General features: G+C 38.3%; 1 protein-coding gene across 2 annotated transcripts in view; it reads left to right on the plus strand.

Annotated features, from left to right (window-relative positions):
* The window catches only part of SFMBT1 (Scm like with four mbt domains 1), a 133,851-nt gene that overhangs the window by 92,621 nt on the left and 23,276 nt on the right, over nucleotides 1–17,954 (plus strand). The window contains exons 4-10 of one of the 2 annotated variants that reach the window (XM_032650306.1): nucleotides 3,202–3,442; nucleotides 7,055–7,195; nucleotides 10,419–10,507; nucleotides 13,692–13,938; nucleotides 14,644–14,738; nucleotides 15,245–15,346; nucleotides 17,238–17,388. In XM_032650306.1, the coding sequence (XP_032506197.1) occupies nucleotides 3,202–3,442; nucleotides 7,055–7,195; nucleotides 10,419–10,507; nucleotides 13,692–13,938; nucleotides 14,644–14,738; nucleotides 15,245–15,346; nucleotides 17,238–17,388 (1,066 nt within the window). The remainder of the gene's footprint in view (nucleotides 1–3,201; nucleotides 3,443–7,054; nucleotides 7,196–10,418; nucleotides 10,508–13,691; nucleotides 13,939–14,643; nucleotides 14,739–15,244; nucleotides 15,347–17,237; nucleotides 17,389–17,954) is intronic. The other variant, XM_032650307.1, reaches the window with a different exon arrangement.

Below are 17,954 nucleotides of genomic sequence, written 5' to 3' on the forward strand. Positions count from 1 at the left end.
TAATGCATAAATAGCATAAAAAATAATACCAAACTAAATGTAGCTATATTTAAAAAGGATAGTACATTAATAAGTCTATTTTTTCCAGGAATACAAGATAGCCTGAGTGGCTTAACATTTGAAAATTAATGAGCATAATTCACCATAGTAGTAGAGTAAAGGAGAAAAATCACATTATCATCTCAATATATAAAAAAAATTATTGATAAAATTCCACATCCACTTATGATAAAACTCTTAGCAAACTACAGATGGGAATTTCCTTAATTTGATGAAGTGTATCTATAAAAAAATCTACAGCAAACTTTATTAATGGTAATATGATACACCTTTCTTTTTAATATGGAACAAGACAAAAATCATGCTGGTTAGCATGATTTCTGTTTGATATTGTTTTGGAGGATCTAGCCAATATAATAAGGTAAGAAAAACAATTAAAATGTATAAGAATTAGGAAGGAAGGGAAAAAGTCATTATTTGCAGATGAATAAAATAATTTACAGCTATATTATTAGAATTAATGAGTAATTTTAGCAAGATTTTTAGATACAAGGTCGGTATAAAAAGCCTTTTATTTCTATATACTAGCCACAAACAGAAATGGAAACTGAAAGATGTGATTTACAATAACATAAAAAACATCAAATAGCTAGGAATAAAATGTAAGAAATATTTGCAAAGAAACTTCAAATATTTATATAAGTTAAAATGAAGGAATATACCTGTTCATCTATTGCAAGACTCACTATTGTAAAGATGTCAGTTCTCCCCATATAGATTTGTAGATTGACTGTAACCCAAGTCAAACAGCAAAAAAAAATTTAAGTAGAAATTGACAAACGGATTCCAACAATTAAAACCTGACCCCTACCTAATACCACACACAGAGATTAACTCAAGGTGGATATTAGTTCTCAATATAAAAGGCTTCTAGAAAATAATATAATAGTATATCTTATGACCTATTTTGTTTAAAAAGTTTGTTTAAAAATATAGTTTGTTTAAAAGTTTGTTTAAAAATATAGAAAAACCATTAACTTTTTAAAGGAAAAATATTGATGAATCAGAGTATATTAAAATTAATAACTTCTGTTTATCAAACAACACCATCAAAAAAGTGATATTTGTAATACAAGTAATTGACAAACTGTATCCAGAATATTGACTCAATTAAAAATTGGCAAGAAATTTAGGCATTCCCTGGAAGAAGAAATCTAAATGGCTAATAAATAAAAAGGTTCTCAACTCTATTAATAATCAGAAAATGCAAATTAAAGTTACAGTGAGATAATATAATACGTGTTTCAAAATGGTTAAAATGAAAAAGGTAGAAAATACAGTAATGTTGGTTAGAATGTTAAGGCAGAAGGATTTCTTGTATACTACTGGCAGAGTACATTGGTGTAGCCACTTTGGAAAATATTAGTCTTTTTATTGTAGGAATCCATGTAGGTATGCATCAAATGACATACAAAACTATTCATATAATTATGAGAATATTATCAGTAGTCTTCCAAAACTGTGACCTACCCAGAGTGCCTACTATGAGGAGCATTAGAATGGATAAATTATGGCATATTTGTATAATGGAATACTATACAGGAAGGGGAAGACATAAAGTACTGTTACATGCAACAGCACAAATGAATCTCATAAGCAATGTTGGACAAGAGAAGCGCCACACAGAAAAACATTCATACTGCATAATTTTGCTAACATAGTCCTGTAACACAGGCAGTGTTAAACTGTAGTGTTATAATTCAGGATAGTGATTACCTTTCAGAAGTACAGCAGGTTAGTGATTAGAATGGGGAGGAATTTTACACAGAATGCGGACTTTCCCTCTCTGGCCTCTCCTTTCCAGGAGCCCCCTCATTTTCTAGTGGTTATCATGGCCACATTGCGCTTAGTTGTCATGTCTCCATCGTCTCCTCCAGCGTGGGACAGTTCCTCATTCTCTCTCTGTCTTTCATGGCCTGGATACTTTTGAAGCACATATCATATACCAGTTACTTTGTAGAATGTTTCTCAATTTGCGTTTGGGTTTTCTCATGATTAGCTTGAGTTTATGCATTTGGCAAGAATGTCATAGAAATGATGATGTGCTTTTCTGATATGATATCAAGGGTATATGATATTGATGTTTTAGGACTGGTGATGTTAACTTTGATCCGGTAGTTAAGGTGGCGTCTGCCAGATTTCTTCACCGTAATGTTACTGTTTTCCCTTTTGCGACTAAGGAAGAATTTTGTGGAGAGAACCTTTGAGACTATGCAGATATCATAGTCGTCATAGTCATTTTGGCATCCACACCTCTGATTTCAGATCAACACCACAAGATTCATTCTGGTTTTACCTTCTTCTTTTTAAAATTTTATTCTATTTTATTATTATTATTTTTTTTTGGCTGTGCTGTACGGCATGCAGGATCTTAGTTCCTTCACCAGGGATTGAACCCATGCCCCCTGCAGTGGAAGCGTGGAATCTTAACCACTGGACTGCCAGGGAAGTCCCATTCCCCTCTTCTTATTTTTACTTCTTTCTCCCACAGTGAGAAACCTGGCTCTCATTATCCATAATATATTTATTTAATTTTAGTATACACATACAGGAATTCCAGAATTGCAGACCCCTAACTTTGTGACCATATAATTTATCATCTAAATTAGGACACTTTTGAGAGAGATAAGAGGCATTATTATTATTCAAGAATAACAGGTGTAAACACAGACGGTTTTAGGGAAACTGGGAAATATGGCTCATTTTGTATGGTATATATTATACTAATTTATTATCAGTATAACTTATTTTTGTCCTTTACCTTTTCTAGCTTCATAAATTTTCTTTTGAATGATCGAGAAATCACTCTTGAAAACTTAATGTGTTGAAGGTTGTTAAAATGGTGAACATTCAGTGATTTGTATACTTAATAGAAAGCATATTCTATAATCATAATAGACTGCTTTGGTGGAATATTGAGTTCTCTTAAAGCTCCTTCAGAGTCAGATGGAACAGAGCAGCATTGCTAGTCCCTGTTTTGTTTGGATCACTCCTGTGAGTTAGAATTGGAATTTCTCAGGTTTCCCTTGAGAAGATTTTATTGCATTTAGTGCTTCAGAATTGTAAGTCTTAAAGAATGTTGGCCAAAGAAGTATTCATTTGAGATGTTTTCCTGGTGGTTAATAACATTTCCCTGTTCAGGTGGACACACGTTTGCAGAATGGATTTGCTCCTGGGATGAAACTGGAGGTGGTTGTGAAAACCGATCCTGAAACCTACTGGGTTGCCACCATCATTACCACCTGTGAGCAGTTGCTCCTCCTCCGCTACGATGGCTACGGGGAGGACCGGAGAGCAGACTTCTGGTGTGACATCAGGAAGGCTGACCTCTACCCCATTGGGTGGTGTGAGCAGAATAAGAAGACCCTCGAAGCCCCGGAAGGTAATGCGATACTTCGTATCAAGGCGTGATGTGGTATTGCTGTAGGAAAATTTGGGCTGTCCACAGTCTTAAGGTTTTCAGTTTCCCAAGCACATAGGTCTTCCTAACTTCTTTCGGTTAGCATTTTGAATGACAGTATTTATAAGGAATAATTTACATTTCCCTTTAAAAAAAAATTATATTCTGTGCTCACTAAGCTTCAGGCTTTTATGACATTCATAGGAAGCATCTGTTGCTTATAATCCTGTAGGTCTGTGAGGCTCTCTTAAGTTTGAGACTTGTAGGTCTGGTTGTCTTTGAGTACGTTGGGCCAGATTGATTCTCTTTCTGATTTTATCGTCCTCCCTCTTATGACCTACAAGCAGTCTGGGACCTGTGGACCCTTAGAATAAACCAGCTGAAGCTCGCTTTCAAGAAAGAGCCCTACTGGGAGTAGAATCCAAATTAAGTAGGACAGAGACAATAGGACAAAAGAAAGAGAAGGGTCGTATAAATGTGCAGAAAGGAAAGACAGACCTTAAGAAAATTCCAGACCTTATATGCTTTACTTTCAACTTCTTATTTTTTTTATAATTTCAGATTTACAGAAATACTTCAGATTTGCAAAAATATTATAGAAAATTCTTGGGGACTTACTGCCAACTTTCCCCAAATGTTGACATTTTACCACATTTACTTTGTCCTCTCTCTCTCTCTCTCTCTCTCTCTCTCTCTCTCTCTCTCTCACACACACACACACACACACACACACACACACACACAGGCTTTTTTAATGAACCATGAGAGTCAGTTGTACATGTGATTTCCTTTTACCCTTTACTTCTAAAAACAAGGACATTCATGAACACAATAAAATAAAATCAGGAAATTAACTTTGATATAATACTGTTATTTAATCTATAGACCTTGTTCAGTTTTTATCAATAATGTTTTTGTAGTAAAATGTTTCTACAGTAAAAGAAAATCCTGGATCATGTGTTAACATTCATTTGTCCTGTCTCCTAAGATTCCTTTAATCTGGGACAGTTCCTCATGCTTTCTTTGACTTTCATGACTTTGACATCTTTGAAAGGTACAGGCCGATTTTCCCAGGAACGTTCATTATGTCCTGGGTTGAGTACTGTTCATTATTCCTCATGTCTTTTCCTCGTCCAGGATTCAGTGCATTTAGCTGTCATATCTTTTTAGTTTCCTTAACCTTTCTTTGTCCTTCTTGGCATTGACGTTTTTGAAGAGTACAGGCTGGCTATTTTTTAGAATGTCTCACAATTTGGGTTTGTCTGATGTTTACTTAGATTCAGATTGTGCACTTTTTTTTTTTTTTTTTTTTTTTTTGCGGTACGCGGGCCTCTCACTGTTGTGGCCTCTCCCGTTGCGGAGCACGGCTCCGGAGGCACAGGCTCAGCAGCCATGGCTCACGGGCCCAGCCGCTCCGCGGCATGTGGGATCTTCCCGGACCGGGGCACGAACCCGTGTCCCCTGCATCGGCAGGCGGACTCTCAACCACTGCGCCACAAGGGAAGCCCAATTGTGCACTTTTGGTAGGAGAAATGCAGAAGTGATGCTGTGTCCTTCTGGTGCATCATCTTAGGAGACACATGCTATTGGTTTGTCCTGTAACTAACTTGTGATATTAACTTTCATCACTTGATTAAATTGGTATATGCCAAGTTTTTCCACTGTAAAATTGCTTTTACTGTTTTTACTTAGTATCTTGTGGGAAGATACCTTGAGATTATGTAACTATCTCATTACTCTTCAAACTTCACCCACCTTTTTTGGCATCCATTGATAATTTTTATCTGAAACAGTTATTACTCTAATGATTACCAAATGGCATTTTCTAATTCCTTCTTTGTTTCATAATTGGCTTTCTACTATAGAAAGAGCTTTCTCTTTTCTACCATTTACATACAGGTATTTATGTATGCATGTGTGTATTTATGTATCTATGTCAGTATAGACTTATGAGTATTATTTTATTCAATGGATTATAATCCTTACTATCATTATTTATTTTGATGCTCGGACTGTCCTAGATTTGGCCAGTGGACACCCCTTCAAGCTGGCAAATGTATCCTTTGCTATGTTCCCATTATTCTTTGAGTAGTTTCTTGTTCAGGAAACTTTTCCCTGCCTCAGCCCTGAAATCAGCCATTTCTCCAGGGAGCCCTAGGTTTTTTTGTTTTGTTTCATTTTGTTTTTTGAAGGATGGTATTTAGAAACGTAGAGTCCTGGGTTATCGGTGGGCTTCTAGCTTGCTCTTAACGTTCTGTGAAAAAACAATGTAAGAGGAAGCTCTAGAGACATGAAGCTACCTGGCCCACTATCACATCTTAGGAGTATAGGAAAATTCACCTCATTTAAACATGAACAAGAGAGAACGATTTCAGTTGAGTCTCATACAAGGTCAAGTTAGGATAATTAAAAAAAGAGGAAAAAAGGGTAGAATAAAATCCTTCCAGAGCAGGCTTCCCTGGTGGTGCAGTGGTTGAGAGTCCGCTTGCCGATGCCGGGGACATGGGTTCATGTCCCAGTCCAGGAAGATCCCACACGCCGCGGAGCGGCTAGGCCTGTGAGCCATGGCCGCTGAGCCTGCGCGTCTGGAGCTTGTGCTCCGCAACGGGAGAGGCCACAGCAGTGAGAGTTCTGCGTACTGCAAAAATAAATAAATAAATTAATTAATTAATTAATGTTTTTAAAAGAAAAGAAAAACGAATGAAGAAACATTAGCTTGAGAATTGTTAGTGAAACACTAAATGTATATATGACTGTAGAACTTCGAGCTAAATGATTGTTGTAAGAGAGACAGTATAGTATATTAAGGCTACATGGTCTGACAACATAAATACAGTCTAACTATAAAAAATGTGACCACAGTGGGGCGAGCAAGTGAATACAGTGGTATAAGCTTACTCATCCCTCCTCCCCTTTTAAAACAGGTTTATTGCCTAGTAATTTAACTAATTGCCTTTTAAGTGTTAACTGGGAGTAAAAGGCTATTTTACCTGAAATGAGATGCTGAAAGAGAGGAGAAGAAAGACATTATAGCTAACTTTAGTATTGTTTATTTAAAAAAAAAAAAAATGAAATAGAAAATAGTCCGAAAATAGAGAGGACTAAAATTGTTATATAAAGATATTAGTAGGGGCTTCCGGGGTGGCGCAGTGGTTGAGAGTCCGCCTGCCGATGCAGGGGACACGGGTTCATGCCCCAGTCCAGGAAGATCCCACATGCCGCGGAGCGGCTGGGCCCATGAGCCATGGCCGGTGAGCCTGCACGTCCAGAGCCTGTGCTCCACAACGGGAGACGCCACAACAGGGAGAGGCCCGTGTACCACAAAAAAAAAAAAAAGTAACCAGAAGAAATAAAAACACAAACCTTTGTAAATGCCAAAAGATAGCTTTTAAAAAGTATATATTTAAATAAAATAGATCACATAGTGAAAGACTGTACACATACACAAGCAATTTATGTGATACTTAACAATATGACAGAATTGAGGTCGTATCTTTTGGTAATATAAATAAATGTTAATGGGCTTACTCTTCTATTAAAAGTAAACAATTCAGGTTGGCTCACAAAATAAAACCCACTTCTGTGCTATTACAGGAGACATACCTAAATGGAGATATTCTGAAAGAATAAACATAAAAGGATGGACAAAGATACATAGACAAATGCAAATAGAAAAGAAAGCAGGAGTCTCAGTCTTGATATCTGACAAAGGTGGAATTCAGATCAGAAAGCACTGTAAGAAACAAAGAAGGGTACTTTATTATTATTTTTTAATTGAAGTGTAGTTGATTTACAATGTTGCATTGGTTTCAGGTGTACAGCAGAGTGATAATCTCTTGGTTCATCCATGTTGCTGCAAATGGCATTATTTCATTCTTTTTATGGCTAAGTAATACTCCTTTGTGTGTGTGTGTGTGTGTGTGTGTGTGTGTGTGTGTGTGTGTGTGTGTATCAATATATATCACCTTTCCAAAGAAGAGTACTTCATAATAAAAGGTGCAATCAGTCATTAAAAAAAGAAACAGGGTGGGTCCATGTACATATATCCAAGGAATGGTCTCCAGATATCTTGTTATATGAATAAAGAAAAATATGTATTGAATGAGGGAGGAGGAAGATGTATGAATGCCTGTGTATGTGTGTGTTAACTTCGTTTTTTAAAACTAAAGGAATCTTTTTTTTAAATCGAGCTATAGTTGATTAACAATAAGGAATACACCATTTTAAAAAGTTGCCTGTGGGTAAAGAAGGGAATAGGATGAAGGGGACAAGGTTAAAAGGTGGATTTTCTGAATGTACCTTATTTTGTAGATTTGAATTGTGAACCATGTAAATATCTTATATAACTTATAAAGCAGAATTTAAAAAAGTAATTTGTGGGGCTTGCCTGGTGGCACAGTGGTTGAGAGTCCGCCTGCCGATGCAGGGGACACAGGTTCGTGCCCCGGTCCGGGAAGATCCCACACGCCACGGAGCTGCTGGGCCCGTGAGCCATGGCTGCTGAGCCTGCGCGTCCAGAGCTTGTGCTCCGCAACAGGAGAGGCCACAACAGTGAGAGGCCCGCGTACCACAAAAAAAAAAAAGAAAAAGGCAATTAAAAAAAAAAATGCAGAAGCAAATAAAGAAACCTGTGTATGGAGCTTGTGAAGTAACTACCCAGAGAACAACTATTTCAGTGACTTGCAAATACAGTAATTTAAATATATGTCCCTAGTAAGGCTATACCAAAAGGAACCAAAAAAATTACCGAAGTAGCAACAACAACTCAAGCTGTGTTTAGTAATCATATTGTTGGTGGTAGAGTTGATGTTATTTTGAAATCATTATTTGTGTATTGTGGGATAAAGCTGGATTGGGACAGGAAATGTACAAGAGGAGCACGGAACATCTTTTTATACCAAAAGTGAAAAAGAGATCAATAACTATTTACTACGGTTATATCAAAGGACTCAGGAGCCAACCTGAAGAGACCCCCTCTTCTTAAAGATGAGACACTTTGAGCATCAATAGGACAGTAGCTGCAGTGGCCTGAAACATATATGTGATTTAATCTGTAACTTAATGGTGAATCTTTTAAACAAAGCCCTCATTGGTCGCTTTGGGACGATGCTGGAGAACCAACTGATAATTTTGAAGGCTGGTAAATACAGAGAAAGAATAAAGAGAATCAAGCATATATCCTGCCTTCTTTGTGTGATCAAATAGTAGAAGAAGAGAAATTTTTCTTTTTAGAAGTATTTTGGTTAGTAAATGAAGAAGGGGTGATAGAATATCACCATTTTTAGCCCCTAATGAATCAGTATATCTATGTAGTGACCATTAAAAGCTGCTAACATCACAGAAGGAGAGACAACCAGAATGAATGTGCCTCTTTTTTTTTTCGGTACGCGGGCCTCTCACTGTTGTGACTTCTCCCGTTGCGGAGCACAGGCTCCGGGCACGCAGGCTCAGCGGCCATGGCTTACGGGCCCAGCCGCTACGCGGCATGTGGGATCTTCCCGGAACGGGGCAAGAACCTGTGTCCGCTGCATCAGCAGGCGGACTCTCAACCGCTGCACCACCAGGGAAGCCCGAATGTGCCTCTTGATGGAAAAATACAACTCCATTTATGAAGTAATCTTACCCCCAACCCCAGAGAGTCAAATCTGAATTTGATCAGGCCTCTAGATCTAAATACTGATTTATAGAAAATGAAAAGGACAGTAGAGCAACTGGTTACCACAAGGAGGCAACCAGTAAAACCAGACTCTGAAAAACTCCATTTAGGACAAAATGTTGAGTCTTAACAAATATGCTGCAAGAAGAAGAGGGAGTGGGGTATACGTACACATTAAAAGAGATTTAGTTGATATATTAACCATTTGCAATGTATGGCTCTCATTTGTATCATGATTTGACCAAACAAATTGAAAAAATCATTTTTGAGACATTTTGGAAAGTTGAACATGGACTAGGTATTTGATATGAAGGAATTATTGTAATTTTTAAAGGTGTGATGTTATTGTGGTTATACAAAAAGTTATTTTCTTTTAGAAATGCATACTGAGATTATATTAGATGAAATTACGTGATATCAGGAATTGGTTTCTGAATAATCCATGGTTGGGTCGCAGGGGGCGGGGGGAGTATGTGAGGATGTAGATCAGGGTTGACAAAGTAGCTATAAAGGACCAGATAGTAAAATATTTTAGACTTTTCAGGCCCTGTGGTTTCTGTCACAGCTGCTCAACTCTACCTTTGTAATGTGAAAGCAGTACTTAAAAAATGATGTTGGCTGTGTTCCAATAAAACTTTATTTACAGTAAAGACAGCAGGCCAGATTTAGCCCACACTTTGTCATTTGCTAACAGCTCCTGGTCTAGATATAAAGGTTGACCATGAAGTGACAGTTTTTGAAGCTGGGGATTCATTATACTGTTTTCTCTTTTTTTCTATATATTTGAAAATTTCCATAATAAAAAATAAAGTAGTTCATTTTTGGGTAAAATTATACTAACAGGGAGTTGGGCCTATTCTCTTTTTTCTGGATACAACTCTTATTAAACTAACCAGGAAGTAGCTCTGTCTAGAGGAGGATTATTTTTAAGCTGTCAAAGAAGCAATATTGGGCTTCCCTGGTGGCGCAGTGGTTGAGAGTCCGCCTGCCGATGCAGGGGACATGGGTTCGTGCCCCGGTCCGGGAAGATCCCACATGCCGCAGAGCAGCTGGGCCCGTGAGCCATGGCCGCTGAGCCTGCGTGTCCGGGGCCTGTGCTCCGCAATGGGAGAGGCCACAACAGTGAGAGGCCCGCATGCCACAAAAAAAAAAAAAAAAAAAAAAAGAAGCAATATTTTGGGCTGTTAAATATTAAAATGACACATGAACCTCTAAACCATTTTCACTCGTTTAGTTTCTCTGTATTCTGCTTAGTTTAATTTCTGTGTGTTTTGTGGCTGACAGTATGATTCCTTCATCTAGGCATCAGAGATAAAGTGTCTGATCTGGATGAGTTTCTGCAGCAGACCCTGATGGGAGCATGTAGTCCTCCTGTTCCGCTGCTAGAGGGCGTGAGTATTATTGCTTCCAGAATCAGTGTGGAAAACCCTTCCAATCTTCCTGTCCAAGGAATCTTAAAATTGCATGCTCATTTACCACTCCAAGACAGATCAGCACTATTCGTACAGACATAGGCATAGGTATTGGGGGGTGTAAACTTACCTTCAGAGGTTGCAAACTGGTGGCTTGCTTAGCGCATAAAAGGTTTTTGAATTAGTTGCAAACACATGAAAATCTAGTTTTCCAGATTCTTTCACTCAGTTGGAAAATGTGGCCATTTTGAGCTCTCACTTGGAACTGAGCAAGGGCTGACTCTACTTCAGCATGGACATTTGTAACTCCCACACCAGGTGACTTGAGACCCCTTTTCTTTTGCTCGGAAGACACTGGACCACCACCTACCTGCTTTCAGCAGTTCTTTTAAATTAGTATAGCTTTTGAGCTTGTTGGTGAAAATAGATTTCTTGTTTTTGTGAAATAAATGTATTGATTATGACGTTTCTAAGTTATATTTTGTCACTATCTGTCGTACCAGCAACATTCTTTGTATCATACGTGAAATGCAGTTTATGAAGGTTCCAATTTCTTTACATCCTTGGCAACACCCGTTATTCTCTTTTTGGTTGTAGCTATCCTAGTGGGTGTGAAGTAATATCTCACTTCGATTTGCATTTCCCTATTGACTAATGATACTGAGCATATTTCTATGTGCTTTTTTGGAGAAATATCTGCCCATTTTTAAATTGGGTTATTTATCTTTTTATTATTGGGTTGTAAGAGTTCCTTATAAATTCTGATTACAAGTCTAGATCAAGATATATGATTTTTAAATATTTTCTCCAATTCTGTAGATTGTCTTTTCACTTTCTTGATGGTATTGTTTGTAGAACAAAAGTTTTTTATTTAGATGTCATCCAATTTATCTATCTTTTTCTTTTGTTGCTTGTACTTTTGGAGTCTTATCTAAGAAGGCTTTGCTTAACCCAAGGTCATATACATTTACTCCTATATTTTCTTCTAAATGTTTTATAGTGTTAACTGTTATATTTAATTCTGTGATCCATTTACAATTCCTCTTTAAACTTGATTGGCGAACACTCTGTTTCTAGGTGATCTTTATATTTTATACAGGCATACCTCATTTCATTGTGCTTCACTTTATTGTGCTTTTCAGACACCGCATTTTTTACAATTTGAAGCATTGTGGCAACCCTGCTTTGAGCAAGTGTGTCGGCGCTATTTTTCCAACAGTATTTGCTCACTTTGTGTTTCTGTGTTACATTTTGGTAATTCTCACAATATTTCAAACTTTTCATTATTTTTATATTTGTATGGTGATCTCTGATCGGTGATCTTTGATGTTACTATTGTAATTGGTTTTTGTTTTGTATTTTTAAATTAATATATGTGCTTTTTTTTTTTTTTTAAGACAATGCTATTGCACACTTAATAGACTACAATATAGTGTAAACTTTATTTTTTTTTTTTTGCGGTACACGGGCCTCTCACTGCTGTGGCCTCCTTGTTGCAGAGCACAGGCTCCGGATGCGCAGGCCCAGCAGCCATGGCTCACGGGCCCAGCCGCTCCGCGGCATGTGGGATCTTCCCGGACTGGGGCACGAACCCGTGTCCCCTGCATCGGCAGGCAGACTCCTAACCACTGCGCCACCAGGGAAGCCCTAAACTTTATTTTTATATGCACTGGGAAAGCAGAAAATTAGTATGGTTCACTTTATTGCAGTATTTACGTTATTGTAGTGCTCTGGAACTGAACCTGCAATATCTCAGATGTATGCCTGTACTCTGACTCATTTAATTACGTTTAGTCTGGGCCCGGCTAAACACTCAGTAACATTGGAATGAATGAATGAAATCATGAACAAATGAATTAATAAGTATCCTGCAGTACATTGATCTTGATTCTGCTATTCTTATCTTTAGCTGTGAATGTGTTCCTTCATTTGTTCATGTGTTCTTTTGCATATATATGAATATGTAAGTGTCATAGAGCAGTTCTTTTTTTTTTTTTATAAATTTATTTATAAATTTATTTTTGGCTACGTTGGGTCTTTGTTGCTGCCCAGGGGCAACTATTGGTTGCGGTGTGCAGGCTTCTCATTGCAGTGGCTTCTCTTGTTGCGGAGCACAGGCTATAGGCATGCGGGCTTCAGTAGTTGTGGCACACGAGTTCGGTAGTTGTGGCACGCGGGCTCTAGAGCACAGGCTCAGTAGTTGTGGTGCACGGGCTTAGTTACTCCGTAGCATGTGGGATCGTCCCAGACCAGGGCTTGAACCCGTGTCCCCTGCATTGGCAGGCAGATTCTTAACCACTGTGCCACCAGGGAAGTCCGAGCAGTTCTTATTAGGAAAAAAGTGTAAGTTTGAACATTAAGAAGTGGTTAAGTGATAATATTGGAATCAGCCTTTGTTTTTATTCTTTTTTCTAGCTTTTAATATGTATCTAGAGAGTGAGAATTAAACTCTTCCTTTCCCTCAGTGTAATCAGAACACTCATTGCATTCATAAGAACATCGTTGTGAAATGAGTAAAAAAATCAGAACTGAAATGCCATCAGCAGATAAGTGGATAAATTACTGCCCATGTATAATACATAATGTTAATAAAACAGATTAAAAGAATGAGGGAGATTTATATGTGCTATAATAGAAAGATAGCTATGAAATATTAAGTGACAAACACACATTGAAAAACAATATACATTTTTCAAAAAATACAAAAGAGAAAAAGATAGACATGGGTGGATGTTGACTTGTGTGTAGAAAACCCATTCTCAGAGAGTATATGCCAAAGTGTTTATCATGGTTCTTTCCTAGAGGTAGGATTGTGGGGGATTTTGACTTTTGTCATATTTGATTTTTTTTTTTTTTTTTTTTTTTTTTTTTTTTTTTAAATGATGATCATATTTGCTTTTACAGAGACTAAGTAATGATATTTTAAAAATTCTTTCTAGATGAAACTATAATATAGTCCTAGAGACAGAAATCTTTCTTTAAGATAAATATTTTCATATCACCAGAAATAATACTATAGAGACTTGTATGATATTAGGCAGTTCAGTGTCACTAGCTTTGAATGGGTAAAAATATAAAGGTTAATTTGAGTTCATTTAAAACTTGATTTTAAAAATATTATGTTACCTCTCTTATATAATCATTTTGCTTTTTTTACCTACAGCTCCGTAATGGGAGGAATCCTTTAGATCTCATTGCTCCAGGTTCCAGGCTGGAATGTCAAGCTTTCCAGGACTCTTTAAGTACTTGGATTGTTACTGTAGTAGATAACATTGGAGGAAGGCTGAGGCTGCGTTATGAAGGACTTGAGAGTTCTGATAATTTTGAACATTGGTTGTATTACTTGGATCCATTTCTTCATCATATTGGTTGGGCTGCTCAACAGGGATATGAGCTTCAGCCCCCATCAGGTGAGGAGCAATATAACATTTTTCTTTTAATATTACATTATTGTTTATTATATTTTTATTAATATCTATGAGACTGAAAAATACATTATTCTGCATATTATGGAAGCCTTTGTTAGTTTACATAATAGAGATATTGAAAAAATGTATATGGAGTAGTTAAATGCCTTTTTTTTTTTTTTTTGGCTTTATTGCCTTAGTAATTTGCCACACATATTGATATACCTTCTGCTCCAACTTTTACTAACTTCTGCCCCAACTCATACTGATCCGTTACCAAAACTGAAGAAAAATTCTCTAGGTAGCATGTACATAGTTACAGGAGTAGGACAGGTCTTGAGTTCAAAGCAAATTGTTGATTAAAAGATATCCCAATAATATTAAAACAGGAGTTAATGTTTGAATCAATTTACATTCATTATTATGTGCCCCAATTTGGATGCTGTATTATATTATTTTGTGGACAACAGCAATCCTTATGATCTTACTGTAGGTATTTTCACCAAACCACTACCCAGGTTCTGAACAGAGGAGACAAGGTACTGAAGTTAAAGTTATAAGTTCTGTGAGTAAAGATGGTATAAGTGGGCTTGAACCCCTTCCTTTTCCCAGTGGAAAGTGACTTTTTTATGTGAATGCTTTCAGAGCAGTTATAAAATGTGTCAGTTCTCACATCACTTAAAGCATCCTGTCTTGTTTTAACTAAAGCCATCAGACATCTGAAAACTGAAGTTGAGTGGCAAGAGATCTTGGCCAAAGTGAAAGAGGAGGAGGAAGAGCCATTACCATCTTACTTATTTAAGGTAAAAACAAAAATGTTGTAGATAGGTACTTATCTTCTCACAGTAGAGTAAAGCAATATGGGGGAGCTGCAAAGCATAAAATAACCCCTGGCGTCAGTGAGAGTGCTGTGATGCCTGAAGGAGGGAAGAGGTGTGAAGGCTAGCGAGAGTGATGATCATCCTTTTTTCCTAAAAGTAGTCCAGGTTTTTTCCCGAAGCGCTCTTAAAGCATTTTGAGTCTTTTCTTTTCTACTCTTAACTACATAGCCTTGACTTGTTATAAAATAAACTTGTTTTTTCTCTGTATGACCCTCGTGTTCCGAATGTAGAGAATAGGAGTGCTTCCTTTGGGTTTTTTTTTTTCCTAAATAATTTTTTCCAGGCTGGGAAGGCAATTATAGGATTAGATTATTTACCAGAAGCTGGACAGTTCCATTATTTTAATTAAGAGTAGTATTCAGCTATATATGAGTATAAAATTAATGTGCAGATACTATATTTTATTCCCTCTTGGCATTTACATTCAGGATAAACAAGTGATCGGCACTCATTCATTCTCTGTAAATATGAAATTGGAAGCTGTGGATCCCTGGTCTCCTTTTGGGATCTCTCCTGCTACAATTGTTAAGGTAAAATGGAGGCAACTCTCTTGGTAAGAATTCTTGTCAGGGTGACTGGTTTAGGAAATTGGTAGTGTTTTAATCTTCAAACTCCACTAATCCAACCCATTGTTTCTCCTAAGCTGTGAGGCTAGAATTAGTTCTGTGCACATTTTACATTTGTAATGTCTGGTTCTTTGTGGCCCATTCCTTTGTCAGAGCTTGGCTGCCCCAGCTAACCAAAGCCTGGGCACCAGAGTAGTAGGATGCACATTCTTTGGGGCAGGCCTGGCTGTACATAACTATAGAGGAGATTTAAGCGGCAGGTGGCCCACGGTATCTGAAAAGTTTGGAGGCAGGCAGTGTCATCAGTGTCCAGCTAGGTGCAGGGCTCGTTGGGTGATGTGTGGGGAACAGTTGATTAGTGTCACAAGATCTGCCAGTAGGATTGCTCCAGCCATGGATTCCAGATCCAGACTTTAATCTTTTGGAAGACTGACAAAAGCGAGGTTCTTGTTAGAAGTAACCACAAGAACTGGGCAGGTTGTCAAGGCCCAGTTACTCAGTAACTAGAACTGAGGCATAAGGTAGAGGATTTCGTTTTAAGAGTAGAGCAGAAGCCCATTTACTGAAAGTAGAACCAAAAGTCAAGTGTGACAAGAGGAATAGTTATGTGGACACTAAATCGTCTGACCTGTTGAGATTTAAATTTTCCTTACCTTAGAAGAAGATTATTCTTAGAACAAGAAGGGGGCTTCCCTGCTGGCACAGTGGTTAAGAATCTGCCTGCCAAGGCAGGGGACACGGGTTTAAACCCTGGTCCGGGAAGATCCCACATGCCGCGGAGCAACTAAGCCCATGTGCCACAACTACTGAGCCTGCGCTCTAGAGCCCATGAGCCACAACTACTGAAGCCCATGCGCCTAGAGCCCATGCTCTGCAACAAGAGAAGCCACCCCAGTGAGAGGCCCATGCACCGCAATAAAGAGTAGCCCCCGCTTGCCGCAACTAGAGAAAGCCTGCGTGCAGCAACAAAGACCCAACACAGCCAAAAATAAATAAAACAAAATAAATAAATTTATTTAAAAAAAAAAAAAGAATAACTTCACAAAAGGAGGGGGAAAAAAAGAACAAGAAGGGATTCTGAACCTGCAGTGGAATCAGAAGGTCCTTCCTGAAGTTGAAGGGTAGGTGGTAAGGAGCCAGGGGAGTTTCATAAAACCTTCTCTTTGGCATTTGAAACTAGGCTAGGATCTGATCTAATAAACTGGTGTAGTTGACTCCTCACTGAGCCTGAACTAAGCTTTGCTTGGAGCTCAACAACTTGGATTTAAATCTAGGTTCTGTTTCTTCCTGTCAGTGTAACATGGAACAGGTTATTTAACTGCTTTTTAAACTCAGTTTCCTTTTCTGCAAAATGGGGTTGATAATGGTACCTCGTTAGAGTGTTAGGAAGATTAAAGCTGAATTAATACAAAAAAAGCATTTAAACAGTGCCTGACACAGAGATAACATTTACTGAGTGCTTAGTAGTAGTATTAAAAAACGCTTAATGTTACTATTAACGTGGCTATTAACTTTTGTAACACGTTCAGCTATGCCAAGGAAATGACGTGTGTGTGTGTGTGTGTGCGCACACATGCGTAAACATACACGTATTGGGATTTACATATATACACTACCATGTGTAAAACAGCTAGTGGGAACCTTCTGTATAGCTTAGGGAGCTCAGCTCGGTGCTCTGTGGTGACCTAGATGGGTGGGACGGGTGGGAGGGAGGTCCCAGAGGGAGCGGGTATATGTACACATATAGCTGATTGACTTCGTTGTACAGCAGGAACTAGCACAACATTATAAAGCAACTATACCCCAATTAAAAAATCAAAATTTGTCTATTTTATGTGTTAAATCATACATACAGGTTTTTGATGAGAAGTATTTTCTGGTGGAAATGGATGATTTGCGACCAGAGAGTCGTGCACAGCGATCCTTCGTGTGTCATGCTGACAGTCCTGGTATTTTCCCTGTGCAGTGGGGTCTGAAGAATGGTTTACACATCAGTCCCCCTCCTGGTGTGTATTCATTCTTTTCTGATTTGTTTGCTTCAAAATGAGATTTATCAGATGGCTTTACCTGGATCTTTTGTCCCCCCCTCTCCTCACACCCAATCCTGTCCTTAATGTTTTGGGGGCCCAAGACAAGAGTAAACAAAGACCTATATTCCAGTATCTACATATTTAAAAGTTATAAATTAAGCTTAAAAACTAGTAAATAGGGACTTCCCTGGTGGCACAGTGATTAGGACTCTGCGCTCCCAATGCAGGGGGCCCAGGTTCAATCCCTGGTCAGAAAACTAGATTGCACGTGCATGCCACAACTAAGGAGCTGGCGAGCCACAACTAAGGAGCCCGCCTGCCACAACTAAGACAGGTGCAACCAAATAAATATTATTTAAAAAACCAAAAAACTAGGGCTTCCCTGGTGGCGCAGTGGTTGAGAGTCCGCCTGCCGATGCAGGGGACACGGGTTTGTGCCCTGGTCTGGGAAGATCCCACATACCACGGAGCGGCTAGGCCCGTGAGCCATGGCCACTGAGCCTGCGCGTCCGGAGCCTATGCTCCGCAACGGGAGAGGCCAC

Source organism: Phocoena sinus, chromosome 11 (assembly GCF_008692025.1).
Source record: "Phocoena sinus isolate mPhoSin1 chromosome 11, mPhoSin1.pri, whole genome shotgun sequence".
Classification (NCBI taxonomy): domain Eukaryota; kingdom Metazoa; phylum Chordata; class Mammalia; order Artiodactyla; family Phocoenidae; genus Phocoena; species Phocoena sinus.